At 41.7% G+C, this 18,590-nt stretch overlaps 2 protein-coding genes across 4 annotated transcripts in view; one reads left to right on the top strand and one right to left on the bottom strand.

Annotated features, from left to right (window-relative positions):
* Positions 1–43: 43 nt before the first annotated feature.
* The window catches only part of LOC311149299 (uncharacterized protein), a 176,407-nt gene continuing 157,860 nt past the window's right edge, over positions 44–18,590 (bottom strand). Inside the window, exon 2 of the mRNA XM_084186430.1 lies at positions 44–74. The gene's annotated coding sequence lies outside the window, so the exon portion shown is untranslated. The remainder of the gene's footprint in view (positions 75–18,590) is intronic.
* Positions 2,459–17,937, top strand: LOC311149298 (peptidyl-prolyl cis-trans isomerase FKBP8-like). 3 transcript variants are annotated; one of them, XM_084186427.1, is made up of 9 exons: positions 2,459–2,574; positions 10,818–11,067; positions 13,183–13,352; positions 13,559–13,647; positions 13,997–14,217; positions 14,323–14,495; positions 14,592–14,669; positions 16,481–16,621; positions 16,776–17,937. In XM_084186427.1, exons 2-9 carry the CDS (start codon positions 10,818–10,820, stop codon positions 16,860–16,862), a joined length of 1,209 nt encoding a protein of 402 aa, XP_084042553.1. In that variant the 5' UTR covers positions 2,459–2,574; the 3' UTR covers positions 16,863–17,937. The 3 variants fall into 3 exon arrangements, with proteins under 3 accessions (XP_084042553.1, XP_084042555.1, XP_084042554.1); XM_084186429.1 differs by having other exon boundaries at positions 2,464–2,574; positions 10,876–11,067; XM_084186428.1 differs by having other exon boundaries at positions 2,477–2,574; positions 10,806–11,067.

Raw genomic sequence — 18,590 nt, 5'->3', positions numbered from 1 at the left:
TGGTCCCGGGGATCGAACCCACTACCTTGGCGTTACAAGCGCCGTGCTCTACCAGCTGAGCTACAGAGGACCACCTCAAATACATACTTTGAGAAACGAGAGAATTCTAACCTGGTTGGACTGAACTGTCAGTCAAACTATTTGTATTTTATTCTAGTTTATTTGTTTGATATTGTTTTGAATTTCTATGAAGTGTATTTAAGATTATTATTTTTAAGCCCATAGAATCTGCACAGCTAAGGAATGACTTTGCCCAAGGCTGTTCCTCAGAAGCTTTCATATGAATTGGTTATTAATCCAAGGGGTTGGTTAGACTCTCTAGCAGACATGTTGTGCTTCTTTGGAGATAATGTTTATTTCAAAAAGTCATTTATCAACAAGCTACATATTGTTGTACTTATTTAAAATCATTCTGGCCTCTGTTTGTCTGTGATTGGTCTTTTGCCAGTGACCTTGCTATAGTGTTGGAAGATCCGGTATGGAGTAGCTTGGATTCGGAGCTAAACAGATTCAGAGCTAAATAGGTCCATCTTCTGGGTAGGTTGTCTTGAGGAATGACTCACTCCAGTGTTCCTCTAGCAGACTGACTGGCACACAGCCCTCTGTCCCGCACCCGCCCCCTACAGCCCCATCCTCACACTCTTGAGCCCTCCTATCCTTTAATTTCCTTTTTGTAAATACTGTATAATGCATTTTGATATCATTGACATGTTTTGATATGTCAGTCACTACCAATGAATACAGCTTAAAGTAAATTATAAATGAACTGTCCATGTTTTCATAATAAAGAGACGATGTGCTTGACATTTGATTTAAGTTGGCTAAAACAAAATTGTGGTAAAAATGAAATATGTATGTACATTTACTTGAACATGTGAACATGCAGTAACTGCACCCTAAACACTGTTGTTTCTGGTCAGTATACATGTAGGAAATGTGAAAACAATCTACCATTCATTTAGCTGTAAGGACAGGGAGAGGTGAAGGGGATGTCTGATGTCATTGATACAGTTTATTCTTGGAACTACAGCGTCCTCACTCTGTCCTTGACCCCTGTTGCCAATGGAAATAATCTCAAATTGGTTCTAAGAATGGTTATTGCCTGCTCAAAGGCCATCGTCTCGTTAAAACATGCAACCACATATTACAGTTTTTAATATGAAGGGTTTTTATCAATTTAAGACAAACTTTTAAAAGGAAAAAATACGTAGAACCTCATTTTAAATTTAAAGATCAAAAGTAATGCTTATGGGGAAAACTGTGTCCTTGCTATTCACTCCTGATGAAATAGCGTTGTAAAGATTGATGCTCACTGATCCTCTCTCAGTCCTCTGTGTATAACAATTGTTGGCCATCTCTGTACTTATTGTGATGTATAATACTGTAACATTAGGAAGACTTGGGGGATGGTTGTGTGGGTGGGTGGGGGGGGGGGGGATATAAAGATTTGTCCTTTCTGACGACATGGCAGTATTCTATATGAAGCAGTCTGTCTCTTGGGTTTGCTTTGTATTTCATGGTAGGATAGTTCAGATCTTGTCTTAGGGACTTAGGTGTCTTGTGTAGGTAATAAAGATGTCCTTTGTATGTTTCTTTATATTGTAAAGTTTCTTTAGACTGAAAGAAAAACAGATTTGCTTATCAAAAAAAGAAATGACTGCATCAATAATAAATGTAATTTGATTTCCCCCCATTGTTTGAGTCTTCTGTGCGCCTCTGATCTTCAGCTAAAAAAATTGAATAAAGAGTATGATCTCCCAAAGTATTTTATATCCCATTATCTCAAAGCCTTTGAGAACTTAATAACTTACTCAATTATAAATAAATGTGTGGTTTGAGCATATTTGAATGCATTTGACAACCATATAAATTCATTAAATTCATTAATGTGTTTGAAGCGCTGAGGTATGTTTGAACCACCGATTTATATATACACTAGATTACATTTGGGGCGCTGTGTTGTAGCCACTGTGCCTCCATCTTGGCACTCCCCACCATTGTAAAAATATTTTAGAAGCTACAGAAATACATTTGTCTATATTCGTTTTTGCCATGATTATTCTTTTAAATGATATTATGTGAGCTAAACATAAACATTTACAAATATCTAAAAACATTTTATTTTAAGTATAATTTTTAGAGATGACTGTTACTGTCCCCACTACAACAACACAAATACTTAAATACATGTAATTTAGTCTTTGAAACATTTAATTGATATACTGTAGAATTACATTAATTCCTATGCAGGACTGCTCCTACTGGGGAGTGCCAATATGGCCGACCGGTGGCTTCAAAGCGTCTCAAGGGCCAATACATACTCTGCAATCCAGGGTTTATATACATTATTGGTTTGAACAGTTAGGTCATTTGTTTGACTGTCATTGGGATTTACCAATCGTGGGATTGCTTAAAGAGTATGAGCCAATAGAAATACAGGAAAGATGTTGTCAGGCCCAAGGTGAACAGGAAGAGCATGCCATCGAATTGACAGAAGAATCAAACTGAACTAGCATCACAAACTCTTCTTCAATCAGGCATTCAGTCCGTTTACCAAGCATATCATATTTTAAGGTAACGTGCAATATAATTGATTCAACCGCTGTCATTTTGTTCTTCATGTTTATTTGAACGAAGCTACAGTGAGTAAATTTGTATAAAATAGAAACTAGCTGGCTAAGTACTGTAGCTAATCTCACAACAATAAACTTTTCAGAAAGTTCTCGAAACACCCACTGAAATCCTGTACATTTTTATCACCAAAATGATAAAAAGTAATTTGAACAGTTAGCTAAGTAAGCTAGCTAGCTGTAGCTAGTAGTTCCCAATAGCTAATGCACAGTGCTAGTTAGTTACATTGCTTGCTAACTAACGCACTAACTAACTAGCTAGTTAGCTTGCTGTTTTCTAACGTTTCTCTCAAAGAATCAAATCAAATCATGCTTTATTTATACATCACATTTCAGACATGGAATGTAACGCAATGTGCTTTACAGGAAAACATTTTTTTTACTATTAAAAAAAAATCTGAAATATTTACTATTTATTTATATTTACTATACTTTACTGTATTTTTTATTTCACCTTTATTTAACCAGGTAGGCCAGTTGAGAACAAGTTCTCATTTACAACTGCGACCTGGCCAAGATAAAGCAAAGCAGTGCGGTAAAAAAACAAAACAACACAGAGTTACATATGGAATAAACAAAACGTACAGTCAATAACACAATAGAAAATCTATATACAGTGTGTGCAAATGTAGTAAGTTATGGAGGTAAGGCAATAAATAGGCCATAGTGCAAAATAATTACAATTATAATTTAGTATTAACACTGGAGTGATAGATGTGCAGAAGATGATGTGCAAATAGAGATACTGGGGTGCAAATGAGCAAAATAAATAACAATGTAAATAACAATATGGGGATGAGGTAGTTGGGTGGGCTAATTACAGATGGGCTGTGTACAGGTGCAGTGATTGTAAGCTGCTCTGACAACTGATGCTTAAAGATAGTGAGGGAGATGAGCGTCTCCAGCTTCAGAGATTTTTGCAGTTCGTTCCAGTCATTTGCAGCAGAGAACTGGAAGGAATGGCGAACAAAGGAGGTGTTGGCTTTGGGGATGACCAGTGAGAACGCATACTACGGGTGGGTGTTGCTATGGTGACCAATGAGCTAAGATAAGGCGGGGATTTGCCTAGAAGTGATTTATAGATGTCCTGGAGCCAGTGGGTTTGGCGATGAATATGTAGTGAGGGCCAGCCAACGAGAGCGTACAGGTCACAATGGTGGGTAGTATATGGGGCTTTGGTGACAAAACGGATGGCACTGTGATAGGCTACATCCAATTTGCTGAGAAGAGTGTTGGAAGCTATTTTGTAAAAAAAAGTCAAGGATCGGTAGGATAGTCAGTTTTACGAGGGCATGTTTAGCAGCATGAGTGAAGGAGGCTTTGTTGCGAAATAGGAAGCCGATTCTAAATTTAACTTTGGATTGGAGATGCTTAATTTGAGTCTGGAAGGAGAGTTTACGGTCTAACCAGTCACCTAGGTATTTGTAGTTGTCCACATAATCTAAGTCAGAGTCGCCGAGAGTAGTGATTCTAGTCGGGCAGGCGGGTGCAAACAGCGTTCGATTGAATAGCATGCATTTAGTTTTACTAGTGTTTAAGAGCAGTTGGAGGCCACGGAAGGAGTGTTGTATGGCATTGAAGCTCGTTTGGAGGTTTGTTAACACAGTGTCCAATGAAGGGCCAGATGTATACAAAATGGTGTTGTCTGCGTAGAGGTGGATCTGAGAGTCACCAGCAGCAAGAGCGACATCATTGATATACACAAAGAATAGAGTCGGCCCGAGAATTGAACCCTGTGGCACCCCCATAGAGACTGCCAGAGGTCCAGACAACAGACCCTCCGATTTGACACATTGAACTCTCTCTGAGAAGTAGTTGGTGAACCAGGCGAGGCAGTCATTTGAGAAACCAAGGCAAGTTGCAGTGGAGGGTGCAGAGCTGGTGGCCGGGGTAGGCGTAGCCAGGTGGAAAGCATGGCCAGCCGTAGCAAAATGCTTGTTGAAATTTTCGATTATCGTAGATTTATTGGTAGTGACAGTGTTTCCTAGCCTCAGTGCAGTGGGCAGCTGGGAGGAGGTGCTCTTATTCTCCATGGACTTTACAGTGTCCCAAAACTTTTTGGAGTTAGTGCTACAGGATGCAAATTTCTGTTTGAAAAAGTTAGCCTTTGCTTTCCTAACTGATTGTGTATATTGGTTCCTGACTTCCCTGAAAAGTTGCATATCGCGGGGGCTGTTCGATGCTAATGTAGTACGCCACAGGATGTTTTTGTTCTGGTCAAGGGCAGTCAGGTCTGGGGTGAACCAGACTACACAACAAACATAAGATAAAACACAAAATAATGACACAAACTGAACAACTAAAAAGCACCCTAAGGAAAAGAAAAGCTAAAAATATGTTTTAAGATCTCTTAAATATGTCCACAGTTTCGGCCCCCCTCAGGTTCTCTGGCAGGCTATTCCAGAGGCTGGGGGCATAATAACTAAAGGCTGCCTCTCCATGCCTCTTGGTCCTAGGCTTTGGGATAGTTAAAAGGCCAGTGCCAAAGGACCTGAGTGACCTACTGGGTACATGTCTGACATGTATTGCGGTGCACAACCGTGGATTGTTTTAAAACCAATAGAAAAATCTTAAAAGTAATTCTAAAACTCACAGGCAGCCAGTGCAGAGACCTTAAAACCGGTGTAATGTGTGCTTTTGCAGTTGACCAATGGCTTTCTTGGGCAGACCAGACAGGAGAGCATTACAGTAGTCAAGGCTGCTTGTAATAAAAGCATGGATGAGTCTCTGTATCAGCCTGAGTGAAAAACGGCCGCATCTTGGCAGTGTTCCTCAGGTGGTAAAAGCTATTTTGGTCACGTTCCTAATGTGTATTTGAAATTTAGTTCAGAATCTAAAATAACACAGAGGTATTTTACCTGGTGGTTTATCTTAATTGCCCATTAATTAAAATGTGCGGCTAGATTCTGTCTCTGTGCTTTGGCTCCAACAATAAGTACCTCAGGCTTGACTTGATTTAGCTGGAGGAAGTTGTGAGCCATCCAAGTATTTAAATCACTAATACAGTCTAATAATTTGTCTGTGGAGCTAAAATCCTCTGGTGACACAGAAATGTAAAGTTGTGTATCGTCTGCGTAGCACTGAAAATCAATGTTGTACTTTCTGATAACGCTGCCAAGATGTAATATATTTATAATATATATATATATAATGTATGTATCTATGTATGTACAGTGGGGAGAACAAGTATTTGATACACTGCCGATTTTGCAGGTTTTCCTACTTACAAAGCATGTAGAGGTCTGTAATTTTTTATCATAGGTACACTTCAACTGTGAGAGACGGAATCTAAAACAAAACTCCAGAAAATCACATTGTATGATTTTTAAGTAATTAATTTGCATTTTATTGCATGACATAAGTATTTGATACATCAGAAAAGCAGAACTTAATATTTGGTACAGAAACCTTTGTTTGCAATTACAGAGATCATACGTTTCCTGTAAGTCTTGACCAGGTTTGCACACACTTTTGGCCCACTCCTCCATACAGACCTTCTCCAGATCCTTCAGGTTTCGGGGCTGTCGCTGGGCAATACGGACTTTCAGCTCCCTCCAAAGATTTTCTATTGGGTTCAGGTCTGGAGACTGGCTAGGCCACTCCAGGACCTTGAGATGCTTCTTACGGAGCCACTCCTTAGTTGCCCTGGCTGTGTGTTTCGGGTCGTTGTCATGCTGGAAGACCCAGCCACGACCCATCTTCAATGCTCTTAATGAGGGAAGGAGGTTGTTGGCCAAGATCTCGCGATACATGGCCCCATCCATCCTCCCCTCAATACGGTGCAGTCGTCCTGTTCCCTTTGCAGAAAAGCATCCCCAAAGAATGATGTTTCCACCTCCATGCTTCACGGTTGGGATGGTGTTCTTGGGGTTGTACTCATCCTTCTTCTTCCTCCAAACACGGCGAGTGGAGTTTAGACCAAAAAGCTCTATTTTTGTCTCATCAGACCACATGACCTTCTCCCATTCCTCCTCTGGATCATCCAGATGGTCATTGGCAAACTTCAGACAGGCCTGGACATGCGCTGGCTTGAGCAGGGGAACCTTGCGTGCGCTGCAGGATTTTAATCCATGACGGCGTAGTGTGTTACTAATGGTTTTCATTGAGACTGTGGTCCCAGCTCTCTTCAGGTCATTGACCAGGTCCTGCCGTGTAGTTCTGGGCTGATCCCTCACCTTCCTCATGATCATTGATGCCCCACAAGGTGAGATCTTGCATGGAGCCCCAGACCGAGGGTGATTGACCATCATCTTGAACTTCTTCCATTTTCTAATAATTGCGCCAACAGTTGTTGCCTTCTCACCAAGCTGCTTGCCTATTGTCCTGTAGCCCATCCCAGCCTTGTGCAGGTCTACAATTTTATCCCTGATGTCCTTACACAGCTCTCTGGTCTTGACCATTGTGGAGAGGTTGGAGTCTGTTTGATTGAGTGTGTGGACAGCTGTCTTTTATACAGGTAACGAGTTCAAACAGGTGCAGTTAATACAGGTAATGAGTGGAGAACAGGAGGGCTTCTTAAAGAAAAACTAACAGGTCTGTGAGAGCCGGAATTCTTACTGGTTGGTAGGTGATCAAATACTTATGTCATGCAATAAAATGCAAATTAATTACTTAAAAATCATACAATGTGATTTTCTGGATTTTTGTTTTAGATTCAATCTCTCACAGTTGAAGTGAACCTATGATAAAAATTACAGACCTCTACATGCTTTGTAAGTAGGAAAACCTGCAAAATCGGTACAGTGAGGGGGAAAAAGTATTTGATCCCCTGCTGATTTTGTACGTTTGCCCACTGACAAAGACAGGATAAGTCTATAATTTTAATGGTAGGTTTATTTGAACAGTGAGAGACAGAACAACAACCAAAAAATCCAGAAAAATGCATGTCAAAAATGTTATGAATTGATTTGCATTTTAATGAGGGAAATAAGTATTTGACCCCTCTGCAAAACATGACTTAGTATTTGGTGGCAAAACCCTTGTTGGCAATCACAGAGGTCAGGCGTTTCTTGTAGTTGGCCACCAGGTTTGCACACATCTCAGGAGGGATTTTGTCCCACTCCTCTTTGCAGATATTCTCCAAGTCATTACGGTTTCGAGGCTGATGTTTGGAAACTCGAACGTTCAGCTCCCTCCACAGATTTTCTATGGGATTCAGGTCTGGAGACTAGCTAGGCCACTCCAGGACCTTAATGTGCTTCTTCTTGAGCCACTCCTTTGTTCCCTTGGCCATGTGTTTTGGGTCATTGTCATGCTGGAATACCCATCCACGACCCATTTTCATTGCCCTGGTTGAGGGAAGGAGGTTCTCACCCAAGATTTGACGGTACATGGCCCCGTCCATCGTCCCTTTGATGCGGTGAAGTTGTCCTGTCCCCTTAGCAGAAAAACACCCCCAAAGCATAATGTTTCCACCTCCATGTTTGACGGTGGGGATGGTGTTCTTAGGGTCATAGGCAGCATTCCTCCTCCTCCAAACACGGCGAGTTGAGTTGATGCCAAAGACCTCGATTTTGGTCTCATCTGACCACAACACTTTCCCCCAGTTCTCCTCTGAATCAATCAGATGTTCATTGGCAAACTTCAGACGGGCCTGTATATGTGCTTTCTTGAGCAGGGGGACCTTGCGGGCGCTGCAGGATTTCAGTCCTTCACGGCGTAGTGTGTTACCAATTGTTTTCTTGGTGACTATGGTCCCAGGTGCCTTGAGATCATTGACAAGATCCTCCCGTGTAGTTCTGGGCTGATTCGTCACCGTTCTCATGATCATTGTAACTCCACAAGGTGAGATCTTGCATGGAGCCCCAGGCCGAGGGAGATTGACAGTTATTTTGTGTTTCTTCCATATGCGAATAATCACACCAACTGTTGTCACCTTCTCACCAAGCTGCTTGCCCATTCCAGCCTTGTGTAGGTCTACAATCTTGTCCCTGACATCCTTGGAGAGCTCTTTGGTCTTGGCCATGGTGGAGAGTTTGGAATCTGATTGATTGATTGCTTCTGTGGACTGGTGTCATTTATACAGGTAAACTGAGATTAGGAGCACTCCCTTTAAGAGTGTGCTCCTAATCTCAGCTCGTTACCTGTATAAAAGACACCTGGGAGCCAGAAATCTTTCTGATTGAGAGGGGGTCAAATACTTATTTCCCTAATTAAAATGCAAATCAATTTATAACATTTTTGACATGCGTCTTTCTGTTTTTTGTTGTTGTTATTCTCTCACTGTTCAAATAAACCTACCATTAAAATTATAGACTGATCATTTCTTTGTCAGTGGGCAAACGTACAAAATCAGCAGGGGATCAAATACTTTTTTCCCTCACTGTATGTATGTATGTATGTATGTGTATATATTCATTCAGTTGAAGTCGGAAGTTTACATACACTTCGGTTGGAGTCATAAAAACTATTTTTTCAACCACTCCACTTTCTTGTTAACAAACTATAGTTTTGGCAAGTCGGTTAGGACATCTACTTTGTGCATGACACAATTTTTCCAACAATTGTTTACACACAGTTTTTTTCACTTATAATTCACTGTATCACAATTCCAGTGGGTCAGAAGTTTACATACACTAAGTTGACTGTGCCTTTAAAAAGCTTGGAAAAATTCAGAAAATGATGACATGGCTTTAGAAGCTGAAATGATGACATCATTTGAGTCAATTGGAGGTGTACCTGTGGATGTATTTCAAGGCCTACCTTCAAACTCAGTGCCTCTTTGCTTGACATCATGGGAAAATCAAAAGAAATCAGCCAAGACCTCAGAAATAAATTGTAGACCTCCACAAGTCTGGTTCATCCTTGGGAGCAATTTCCAAACGCCTGAAGGTACCACGTTCATCTGTACAAACAATAGTATGCAAGTATAAACACCATGGGACCACGCAGCCGTCATACCGCTCAGGAAGGAGATGCGTTCTGTCTCCTAGAGATGAACGTACTTTGGCGCAAATCAATCCCAGAACGACAGCAAAGGGACCTTGTGAAGATGCTGGAGGAAACAGGTACAAAAGTATCTATATCCACAGTAAAATGAGTCCTATATCGACATAACCTGAAAGGCCGCTCAGCAAGGAAGAAGCCACTGCTCCAAAACCACCATAAAAAAGCCAGACTACGGTTTTCAACTGCACATGGGGACGAAGATTGTACTTTTTGTAGAAATGTCCTCTGGTCTAATGAAACAAAAATAGAACTGTTTGGCCATAATGACCATTGTTATGTGTGGAGGAAAAAGGGAGATGCTTGCAAGCCGAAGAACACCATCCCAACTGTGAAGCACGGGGGTAGCAGCATCATGCTGTGGGGGTGCTTTGCTGCAGGAGGGACTGGTGCACTTCACAAAATAGATGGCATCATGAGGAAGGAAAATTATGTGGATATATTGAAGCAACATCTCAAGACATCAGTCAGGAAGTTGAAGCTTGGTCGCAAATGGGTCTTCCAGATGGACAATGACCCCAAGCATACTTCCAAAGTTGTGCCAAAATGGCTTAAGGACAACAAAGTCAAGGTATTGGAGTGGCCATCACAAAGCCCTGACCTCAATCCTGTAGAAAATGTGTGGGCAGAACTGAAAAAGTGTGTGCGAGCAAGGAGACCTACAAACCTGACTCAGTTACACCAGCTCTGGCAGGAGGAATGGGCCAAAATTCACCCAACTTATTGTGGGAAGCGTGTGGAAGGCTACCCAAAACGTTTGACCCAAGTTAAACAATTTGAAAGGCAATGCTACCAAATACTAATTGAGTGTATGTAAACTTCTGACCCACTGGGAATGTGATGAAAGAAATAAAAGCTGTAAGAAATAATTCTCTCTACTATTATTCTGACATTTCACATTCTTTAAAATAAAGTGGTGATCCTAACTGACCTAAGACAGTGCATTTTTACTAGGATTTCAATGTCAGGAATTGTGAAAAACTGAGTTTAAATGTATTTGCTAAGGTGTATGTAATCTTCCGACTTCAACTGTAGCTAACGTTACCAGACCCAGAATCATGGATGAATCTGGTCAAACCACAGCAACCCATTATTTCTAAACAATATGCACGGGATGATGCCAGAGCGTGTATAGCCAATAACACCCCTTTAATTTTAAAGGCACAATTTATGCTGCTAACAGAAATACCCCTGTTTTATTCTCAACTGTATTTCGAAATCACATTGAAGGCATTTCAACAGATGACTGACAAAGAGGAGGTGAAGGGTGCAGGTGATAACACGGAAATGGTTCTCTCAGGGAAGAAGTCAGGGAAAGCCTCGCTGCTGGACAGTGGGGAAGACTTTGAGATGCTGGATGATGATGACATTGATGACGACCCTCCTCCTTTGGAAGATGCTGGGGGTGGGAAGAAGACTAAAACAGAGGTTCCTGCAGAGGACCAAGACACTGGCCCTTCAGCTCCACTAGACGAATGGATGGATATACTAGGTAACAAAATTCACTTTTTCTATTTTTAGGTCAAAGAGAAAGGAACATCACTGGGTGACCGTCATCACCATTTGGCTTATATTCTCACGTACAGTCAGGTCCATAAGTATTTGGACAGTGACACAATTTGCATCATTTTGGCTCTGTACGCCACCACAATGGATTTGAAAGGAATCAATCAAGATATGCTTTAAGTGTAGACTTTTATCTTTCATTTAAGGGTTTTGTCAAAATTATTGTATGAACCGTGTAGGAATTACAACAATCTTTATACACAGCCCTCCAATTTCAGGGGCTCAAAAGTAATTGGACAAACTAACAATCATAAATTAAATTGTGAGTTTTAATACTTGGTTGCAAATCCTTTGCAGTCAATGACTGCCTGAAGTCTGGAACCCATAGACATCACCAGATGCTGGGTTTCTTCCCTGGTGACGCTCTGCCAGGCCTTTACTGCAGCTGTCTTCAGTTCCTGTTTGTTCTTGGGGCATTTTACCTTCAGCAAGTGAAATGCATGCTCAATTGGATTCAGGTCATGTGATTGACTTGGCCATTGCAGAACATTCCACTTCTTTGCCTTAAAGTATTGGGTTGCTTTCGTAGTGTGCTTCGGGTCATTGTCCATCAGCACTGTGAAGTGCCGTTCAATGAGTTTTGAAGCATTTGGCTGAATCTGAGCAGATAATATAGCCCTAAACACTTCAGAATTCATCCTGCTGCTTTTGTCAGCAGTCACATCATCAATAAATACAAGGGAACCAGTTCCATTGGCAGCCATACATGCCCGCGCCATAACACTACCTCCACCAATTTTTTTCTTTTTAAACCTTTATTTAACCAGGTAAGCCAGTTGAGAACAAGTTCTCATTTACAACTGCGACCTGGCCAAGATAAAGCAAAGCAGTGCGGTAAAAACAACAACACAGAGTTACATATGGGGTAAACAAAACATAGTCAAAAATTACAACAGAAAAAATATATACAGTGTGTGCAAATGTAGTAAATTATGGAGGTAAGGCAATAAATAGGCCATAGTGCAAAATAGTTACAATTTCGTATTAACACTGGAATGATAGATGATGCAAAAGATGATGTGCAAATAGAGATACTGGGGTGCAAATTAGCAAAATAAATAACAATATGGGGATGAGGTAGTTGGGTGGGCTAATTACAGATGGGCTGTGTACAGGTGCAGTGATCAGTAAGCTGCTCTGACAACTGATGCTTAAAGATAGTGAGGGAGATAAGCGTCTCCAGCTTCAGAGATTTTTGCAGTTCGTTCCAGTCATTGGCAGCAGAGAACTGTAAGGAATGGCGGCCAAAGGAGGTGTTGGCTTTGGGGATGACCAGTGAGATATACCTGCTGGAGCGCAGACTACGGGTGGGTGTTGCTATGGTGACCAGTGAGCTAAGATAAGGCGGGGATTTGCCTAGCAGAGATTTATAGATGACCTGGAACTAGTGTGTTTGGCGACGAATATGTAGTGAGGGCCAGCCAACAAGAGCGTACAGGTCACAATGGTGGGTAGTATACCATGCTTCACAGATGAGGTGGTATGCTTCGGATCCTGAGCAGTTCCTTCCCTTCTCCATACTCTTCTCTTCCCATCATTCTGGTACAAGTTAATATGTGTCTCATCTGGCCATAGGATGTTGTTCCAGAACTGTACAGGCTTTTTTAGATGTTTTTTGGCAAACTCTAATCTGGTGTTCCTGTTTTTGAGGCTTACCAATGGTTTACATCTTGTGGAAAACCCTCTGTATTTACTCTGGTGAAGTCTTCTCTTGATTGTTGACTTTGACACAGATATGCCTTCCTCCTGGAGGGTGTTCTTGATCTGGCCAACTGTTGTGAAGGGGTTTTTCTTCACCAGGGAATAAATTATTCTGTCATCCACAACAGGTCTTCCGGGCCTTTTGGTGTTCCTGAGCTCACATAAAATGTGCTGTAATTCCTACACCGTTCACCCGATTTGGATGTAAATACCCTCAAATTAAAGCTGAAAGTCTTATTCATTATTTAATTTCAACTCCAATATGCTGTGGTAGACAGCTAAAATAATAATAACTTGGTCAATGTCCAAATATTTATGGCCTGACTGTATCTATTTGCAGGTAATGGCCAGCTAAAGAAGAAAGTCCTGCAGGCAGGGAATGGGCCAGACAGCAGGCCCACGAAAGGCCAGAATGTCGTGATTCACCTGAAGACTTCACTGGCTGATGGGACTCTTATAGAAGAGCAACCTGAGCTCTCTTTCACTCTGGGAGATGGTGATGTCATCCAGGTACATTCTACTCAGTATTTTAAGTGAAAGCAAATCCGATCTGTCGGATTCCATACAAGGTAGTGATGTTAGTTGATCCCAGAAATGTAAATGGATGAAATGTGTATTTTAAGTTCAGTGTCGATTTTATATTCACAAGCAATGCATCCAAACTAAGATAATGAGAAGTGTAGTAATCAGGCTTTAACTCTGCTGTGCTCTCGCAGGCTCTGGATCTCACAGTGCAGCTCATGGAAATGGGGGAGAAGGCCCTCGTCCAAGCCGATGCTAAATATGCATATGGTGCCCTGGGGAGGTATGGAGGGTTTCTTAATCTTGCTGGTTCTTTGTGGTTTCACTGACATGTCTTGTTGCTACCCAAACAAGCCATCTATTCTGAGATTGTAATTTCCTATAAAGATAACTCTGAAGTGCTCCCTATCCTTCGTGACGTCAGAGTAGATATCATGAACTTGTGCCTGATATGATTCTTTGTAGCTGCACCTCTTAATGGGAGTAAAGCAAAATGCCTCAGCACTCTTCCATTCTCAGAAAGAGCATTGAGTGAAATGGTGCTGTCTTATCTAGAGCTCAATGCTTATAGGACACGTCCTGACTTTGCTCTCTGCTTGTGTGCTCCCTGCCCTGGCCTTTACCACTGGAAGTCTTGCACCTGAGGTGCCTCCCAGTGCTGAGTTGGCCCTGGAGGTCCAGCTGCTGGATGCCACTGAGGCCCCCGACCTTGAGCTCCTGTCCCCCCAGGAGAGGATCGCCCTGGCTGGGCAGAAGAGGGAGAGGGGCAATGTCTACTACCAGAGAGGGGACTATGCCTTCGCTGTTAACTCTTACGGCTTCGCCCTGCAGGTCACTGAGTCCAGCTCTAAAGGTGACAGTAGTGACAGATTTGTGTGTTTTTTGCGAAAGCACTGTTTTTGGATGGGGCTCAAGACTCCCTGTAGCTTACTGATGCTGTGTGTGACTGTCGTTTCAGTGGACATTAGCCCGGAGGAGGAGGAGGAGCTGATGGACGTGAAGATGAAGTGTCTAAACAACATGGCTGCTGCCCAGCTCAAGTTGGATCACTATGAAGCAGCACTACGGTCCTGCGTTTCAGTACTGGCCCACCAGCCAGACAACATCAAAGCCCTATTCCGCAAAGGCAAGGTAGGTCTCACACAACTGGTGAGTTGTGTATGTATAATTGTGAGTATGAATGTCCATCTCTGAAAGCATCACCGTGGACTACATCTGTGTCTCTAGGTATTGGCCTTGCAAGGGGAATATGCTGAAGCTATAAAGATTTTGAAGAGGGCCCTGAAGTTGGAACCAAGTAACAAGGTACTGCCTTCCACCTTCACAAAAACATTATTTAGAAAGCTGTAGAACGTAAACAAATTCTCAGGTCCACATGTTGTTGCAGTTTTCACTTACATCCACCAGGTGGTGCCACATTCTCTAATTGATGACGAGTTAAACCAGGTGCCTACTCATTTTGGTGGATCTGAGTTTGTGTTGTTGCTGTAAATAGGTTGGTTCCTCTGTGCCCAGGTGATATCCAAGGCATTGCGGCTCCCTGAACAGGGCAATCTGACAGAGCGCACTACAGCGTGTGGGCTTGTTGGACCAGCTTCATGTTAATACTTACCACTCATGCCCAACTCTCCCCAATCCTGCCGCCTGTTTTTTTTGGTCCCGCCCACCAACCTGTGAAATCGTGCTCTCGCTGACTGTCTTTTATTAATGTCCCATACAGTGTGTTTTGTTTCTCAGGCTCTAATGTAGTGCACAAGTGTGTTTTGTGGGCGGTTTAAGAATTTTCAGTGGTTCATATATGATATCTTACATTAGCATTAGGCAAGCTCTTGCCCTCTGAACTGGGCTGCAGAGTGCACCACTGATAATAATAATAATAATAATATGCCATTTAGCAGACGCTTTTATCCAAAGCGACTTACAGTCATGCGTGCATACATTTTTTGTGTATGGGTGGTCCCGGGGATCGAACCCACTACCTTGGCGTTACAAGCGCTACAAGCGCCGTGCTCTCCCAGCTGAGTTACAGAGGACCACTGACAAGAGTTGGTTATATAATCTCTTAAATGTAGCTGCCTGGGCATGTTTGTGGTGGTGTTTTTGCTGAAGTGTTTAAGATTAGGAGCAATAAACCATTACAGACAAAATCTCAAGGGTCTAGATTAAAAGCTTGCATATTTAGATGCTAGAATTGTGGTCCACTCCCTACATCTTATTTTTGATGGATGTTATTGTTTTCTTGTCTAAATACATTTAATTAACACAATTTGCTTTTTTCTCAAATTACATTTTGTAGTAAAATGGGGAAAGATGACAAGAACGGCAGCAGTTATGTAATTTCTGTCCTCAAACATTACTGGTGTGTACAAGATCAGAAGTATTGCTACATGGGAATGCCAAGGGGGTCCTGTAGAAACGTAATACTTTCAAGCACCCATTTAATCTTAGCAGCAGTGGAAAAGGGGACTAAGAGCAGAGACTTACCCAAAGTCTCTACCTTCCTCGGTCCACAACACAGTGCCAGTAAGTGGCTCCTCGGAGGCTGTATGACATTTTGACCAACTGTGAAAATGTCCTAAATTGCCCACTTACCAACCCTTCAGAGGAATGAGTCAGATACTTTATATAAAGTTGTATTTATTTATAAGCAAGCATATGAAATTCACAGTAGCATCAATCACCAATAATCAAGCCACCTGCAGTTACCAGAACACTATTATGGGCTCCCGAGTGGCGCAGCGGTCTAAGGCACTGCATCTCAGTGCTTGAGGCATCACTACAGACCCCCTGGTTCGATTCCAGGCTGTATCACAACCGGCCGTGATTGGGAGTCCCATAGGGCGGCGCACAATTGGCCCGGCGTCGTCCGGGTTTGGCCGGTGTAGGCAGTCATTGTAAATAAGAATTTGTTCTTAACTGACTTGCCTAGTTAAATAAAGGTAAAAAATAAAAATATAAAATAAAAATGGTGTACAAATAATTCCGCTAGCCATTGGGAAAGTGTTGTTATTATGAGTGAATGTGTATGATATACACATGCTATGTGAGCGTGGGAAAGGGGAGTAGTAGTAGTACGCCTGCAGCTTATTATCACACTTTGCTGTCTCCTGGGGAAGACTATCCACGCAGAACTCTCCAAGCTGGTGAAGAAGCACTCGGAGCAGAAAGGCGCAGAGCAGGCCATGTACAAGAAGATGCTAGGCAACCCAGCCAGCGGCAGCGGCGGCATGCAGAAACACCAGGCCAAGTCGTCATGGGTGAGATCGTCCTCTCAAGAGGCTTCACCTGCTCATGTCAATAAACTGATATTAGCATTAACACAATATTTTATTTAAAATCAGCTGAGGATCAGAAATGGATGTATCCCAGGTGTCAACAGAAAGCCTTACATTTCTTGTCTTTTGTCCACAGGGTGTCAGCTGGAAATGGCTCTTCGGTGCCACGGCTGTAGCCATTGGAGGTGTCGCCTTGTCAGTTGTCATAGCTGCCAGAAATTAGATGAGACCAATACTTTTCTGGTGATTGCCTGCACCGTGCAAAGTGGGACCCACAAAAAGCAACTGGACATCTGGCGGTGCCTTTTAGAACTGTAAAAAAAGAAAAGGGGACAAATGCTTTTCTGTCACCTCTTTACTGTCCATAGGTTTCTCACACTGTTCTGTCACTCCTTGGGAGAAGGAGAATTATATGTGACAAATACTATACAATCAATATTTGTAAATGAAACGTACTAAATACTTTTCAAATGTATGTACGTCCATTTATTGACAGACACTAATTGTTCATTGCTGTCGATGTCTTGAGCTCCTCTATAGTAGTGATTCTAAATTGATTGATTGAGCACTCTGAAATGATAATTCTAGGAATGATCCGTCAATTTAAAAATATTAACTGCTCTTGTTCTTTTATTGGGATAGTGCCGATGTTGGAGGGGTATGAGATTAATCTAGATGCTGTATTATCTGGCCCTGTGATCCACACTCAGACCATCTTGGTCAATGAAAACTGTCACATTCCTTTGAAACCCAAGTTTTAATGTATAGTTTATTTTATTATCTAAAAAGTAAATGGAGTGTACCTCACTGTTGATGATTCTGAGACCAAACTACACACCTGGGCGGCAGGTGGCTTAGTGGTTAAGAGCGTTGTGTCAGTAACCGAAAGGTTGCTGCTTCTAATCCCCGAGCCGACTAGGTGAAAAATCTGTCGATGTGCCCTTGAGCAAGGCACTTAACCCTAATTGCTTCTGTAAGTCGCTCTGGATAAGAGCGTCTGCTAAATGACTTAAATGTAAATGTTGAAGGGTGAACCTTCTAATACCAATTTTAGGTTTGGTCAGTTTGATTGTTTTGTAGTTTTTGACAACTGTTAAATGTGAATAGTGTTTCTATATTGAGGATTATTTTTTTGGCTTTTCTATCATTTTGTTGTCACAAATGAGAAATCTCATGTTCTCTCTACAGTATGTAAAAAGACAGTTAAATGTTGCAGATATTTGTTGCTTTTGAGTTTCTCACGTTCCCTCATTTGTTCATTTTGTATTTATTTCAATAAAAGTTTGTCAATTCTGTTACTATGAGCCAAATAACCTTCTGAAATCTAATCTTAAAGTTGTCTTGTCACCCATACAACTGTCAAGCTATGTTTGACTGGTTGGCAGCACTTCTTCACCTCTGTTATTACAGTTCATAGACTCCAAGCCTACACTTTTGGGTCAAATAAGAGCTTGCCACAGTAACTGTCTTAGTAAATGGATTGACAGCACTACAGGAGGTAGAGAACATGGTATAGTGAGTGATGTTTTTTGTGTCCTTGATTTAGTTTATTTTGTATTATTTGACACTCTGCTCCTTTCAACATAAACTGTATCTGTGTCTGAAGACCGATAGTCATTTGCTTAGTGTTTCCACATGTTCCATTTATTTTCTACCAATGTGTTACACTGGACATTCCCAACATTGACGTCTCGTTGACGTAGTCCAGTGACCTAATGTTTCCCTTTTCCTTCCTACGCACATCTCTGATATGCTTTCCCCTGGTAACCACTGGTCAGACATGTCTTGTGTTTTTAATTATTCATATTTTCTCCTCAATGCTTCATTATATTGAAGTAAATAAACAGTTTATGATTAATCCTCCTGATAAATGTGGCGACCTTATTTGTAGCGCGTAAATGTTATGTTTATATAATATATTATGTAGCATGTTTCAATGTATTATTAACTT

The sequence above is a fragment of the Coregonus lavaretus genome, assembly GCF_964263955.1.
Source record: "Coregonus lavaretus genome assembly, chromosome: 21".
Lineage (NCBI taxonomy): Eukaryota > Metazoa > Chordata > Actinopteri > Salmoniformes > Salmonidae > Coregonus > Coregonus lavaretus.
Note: the sequence above shows the minus strand (reverse complement) of the source record. Positions and strands in the feature narration are given on the sequence as shown.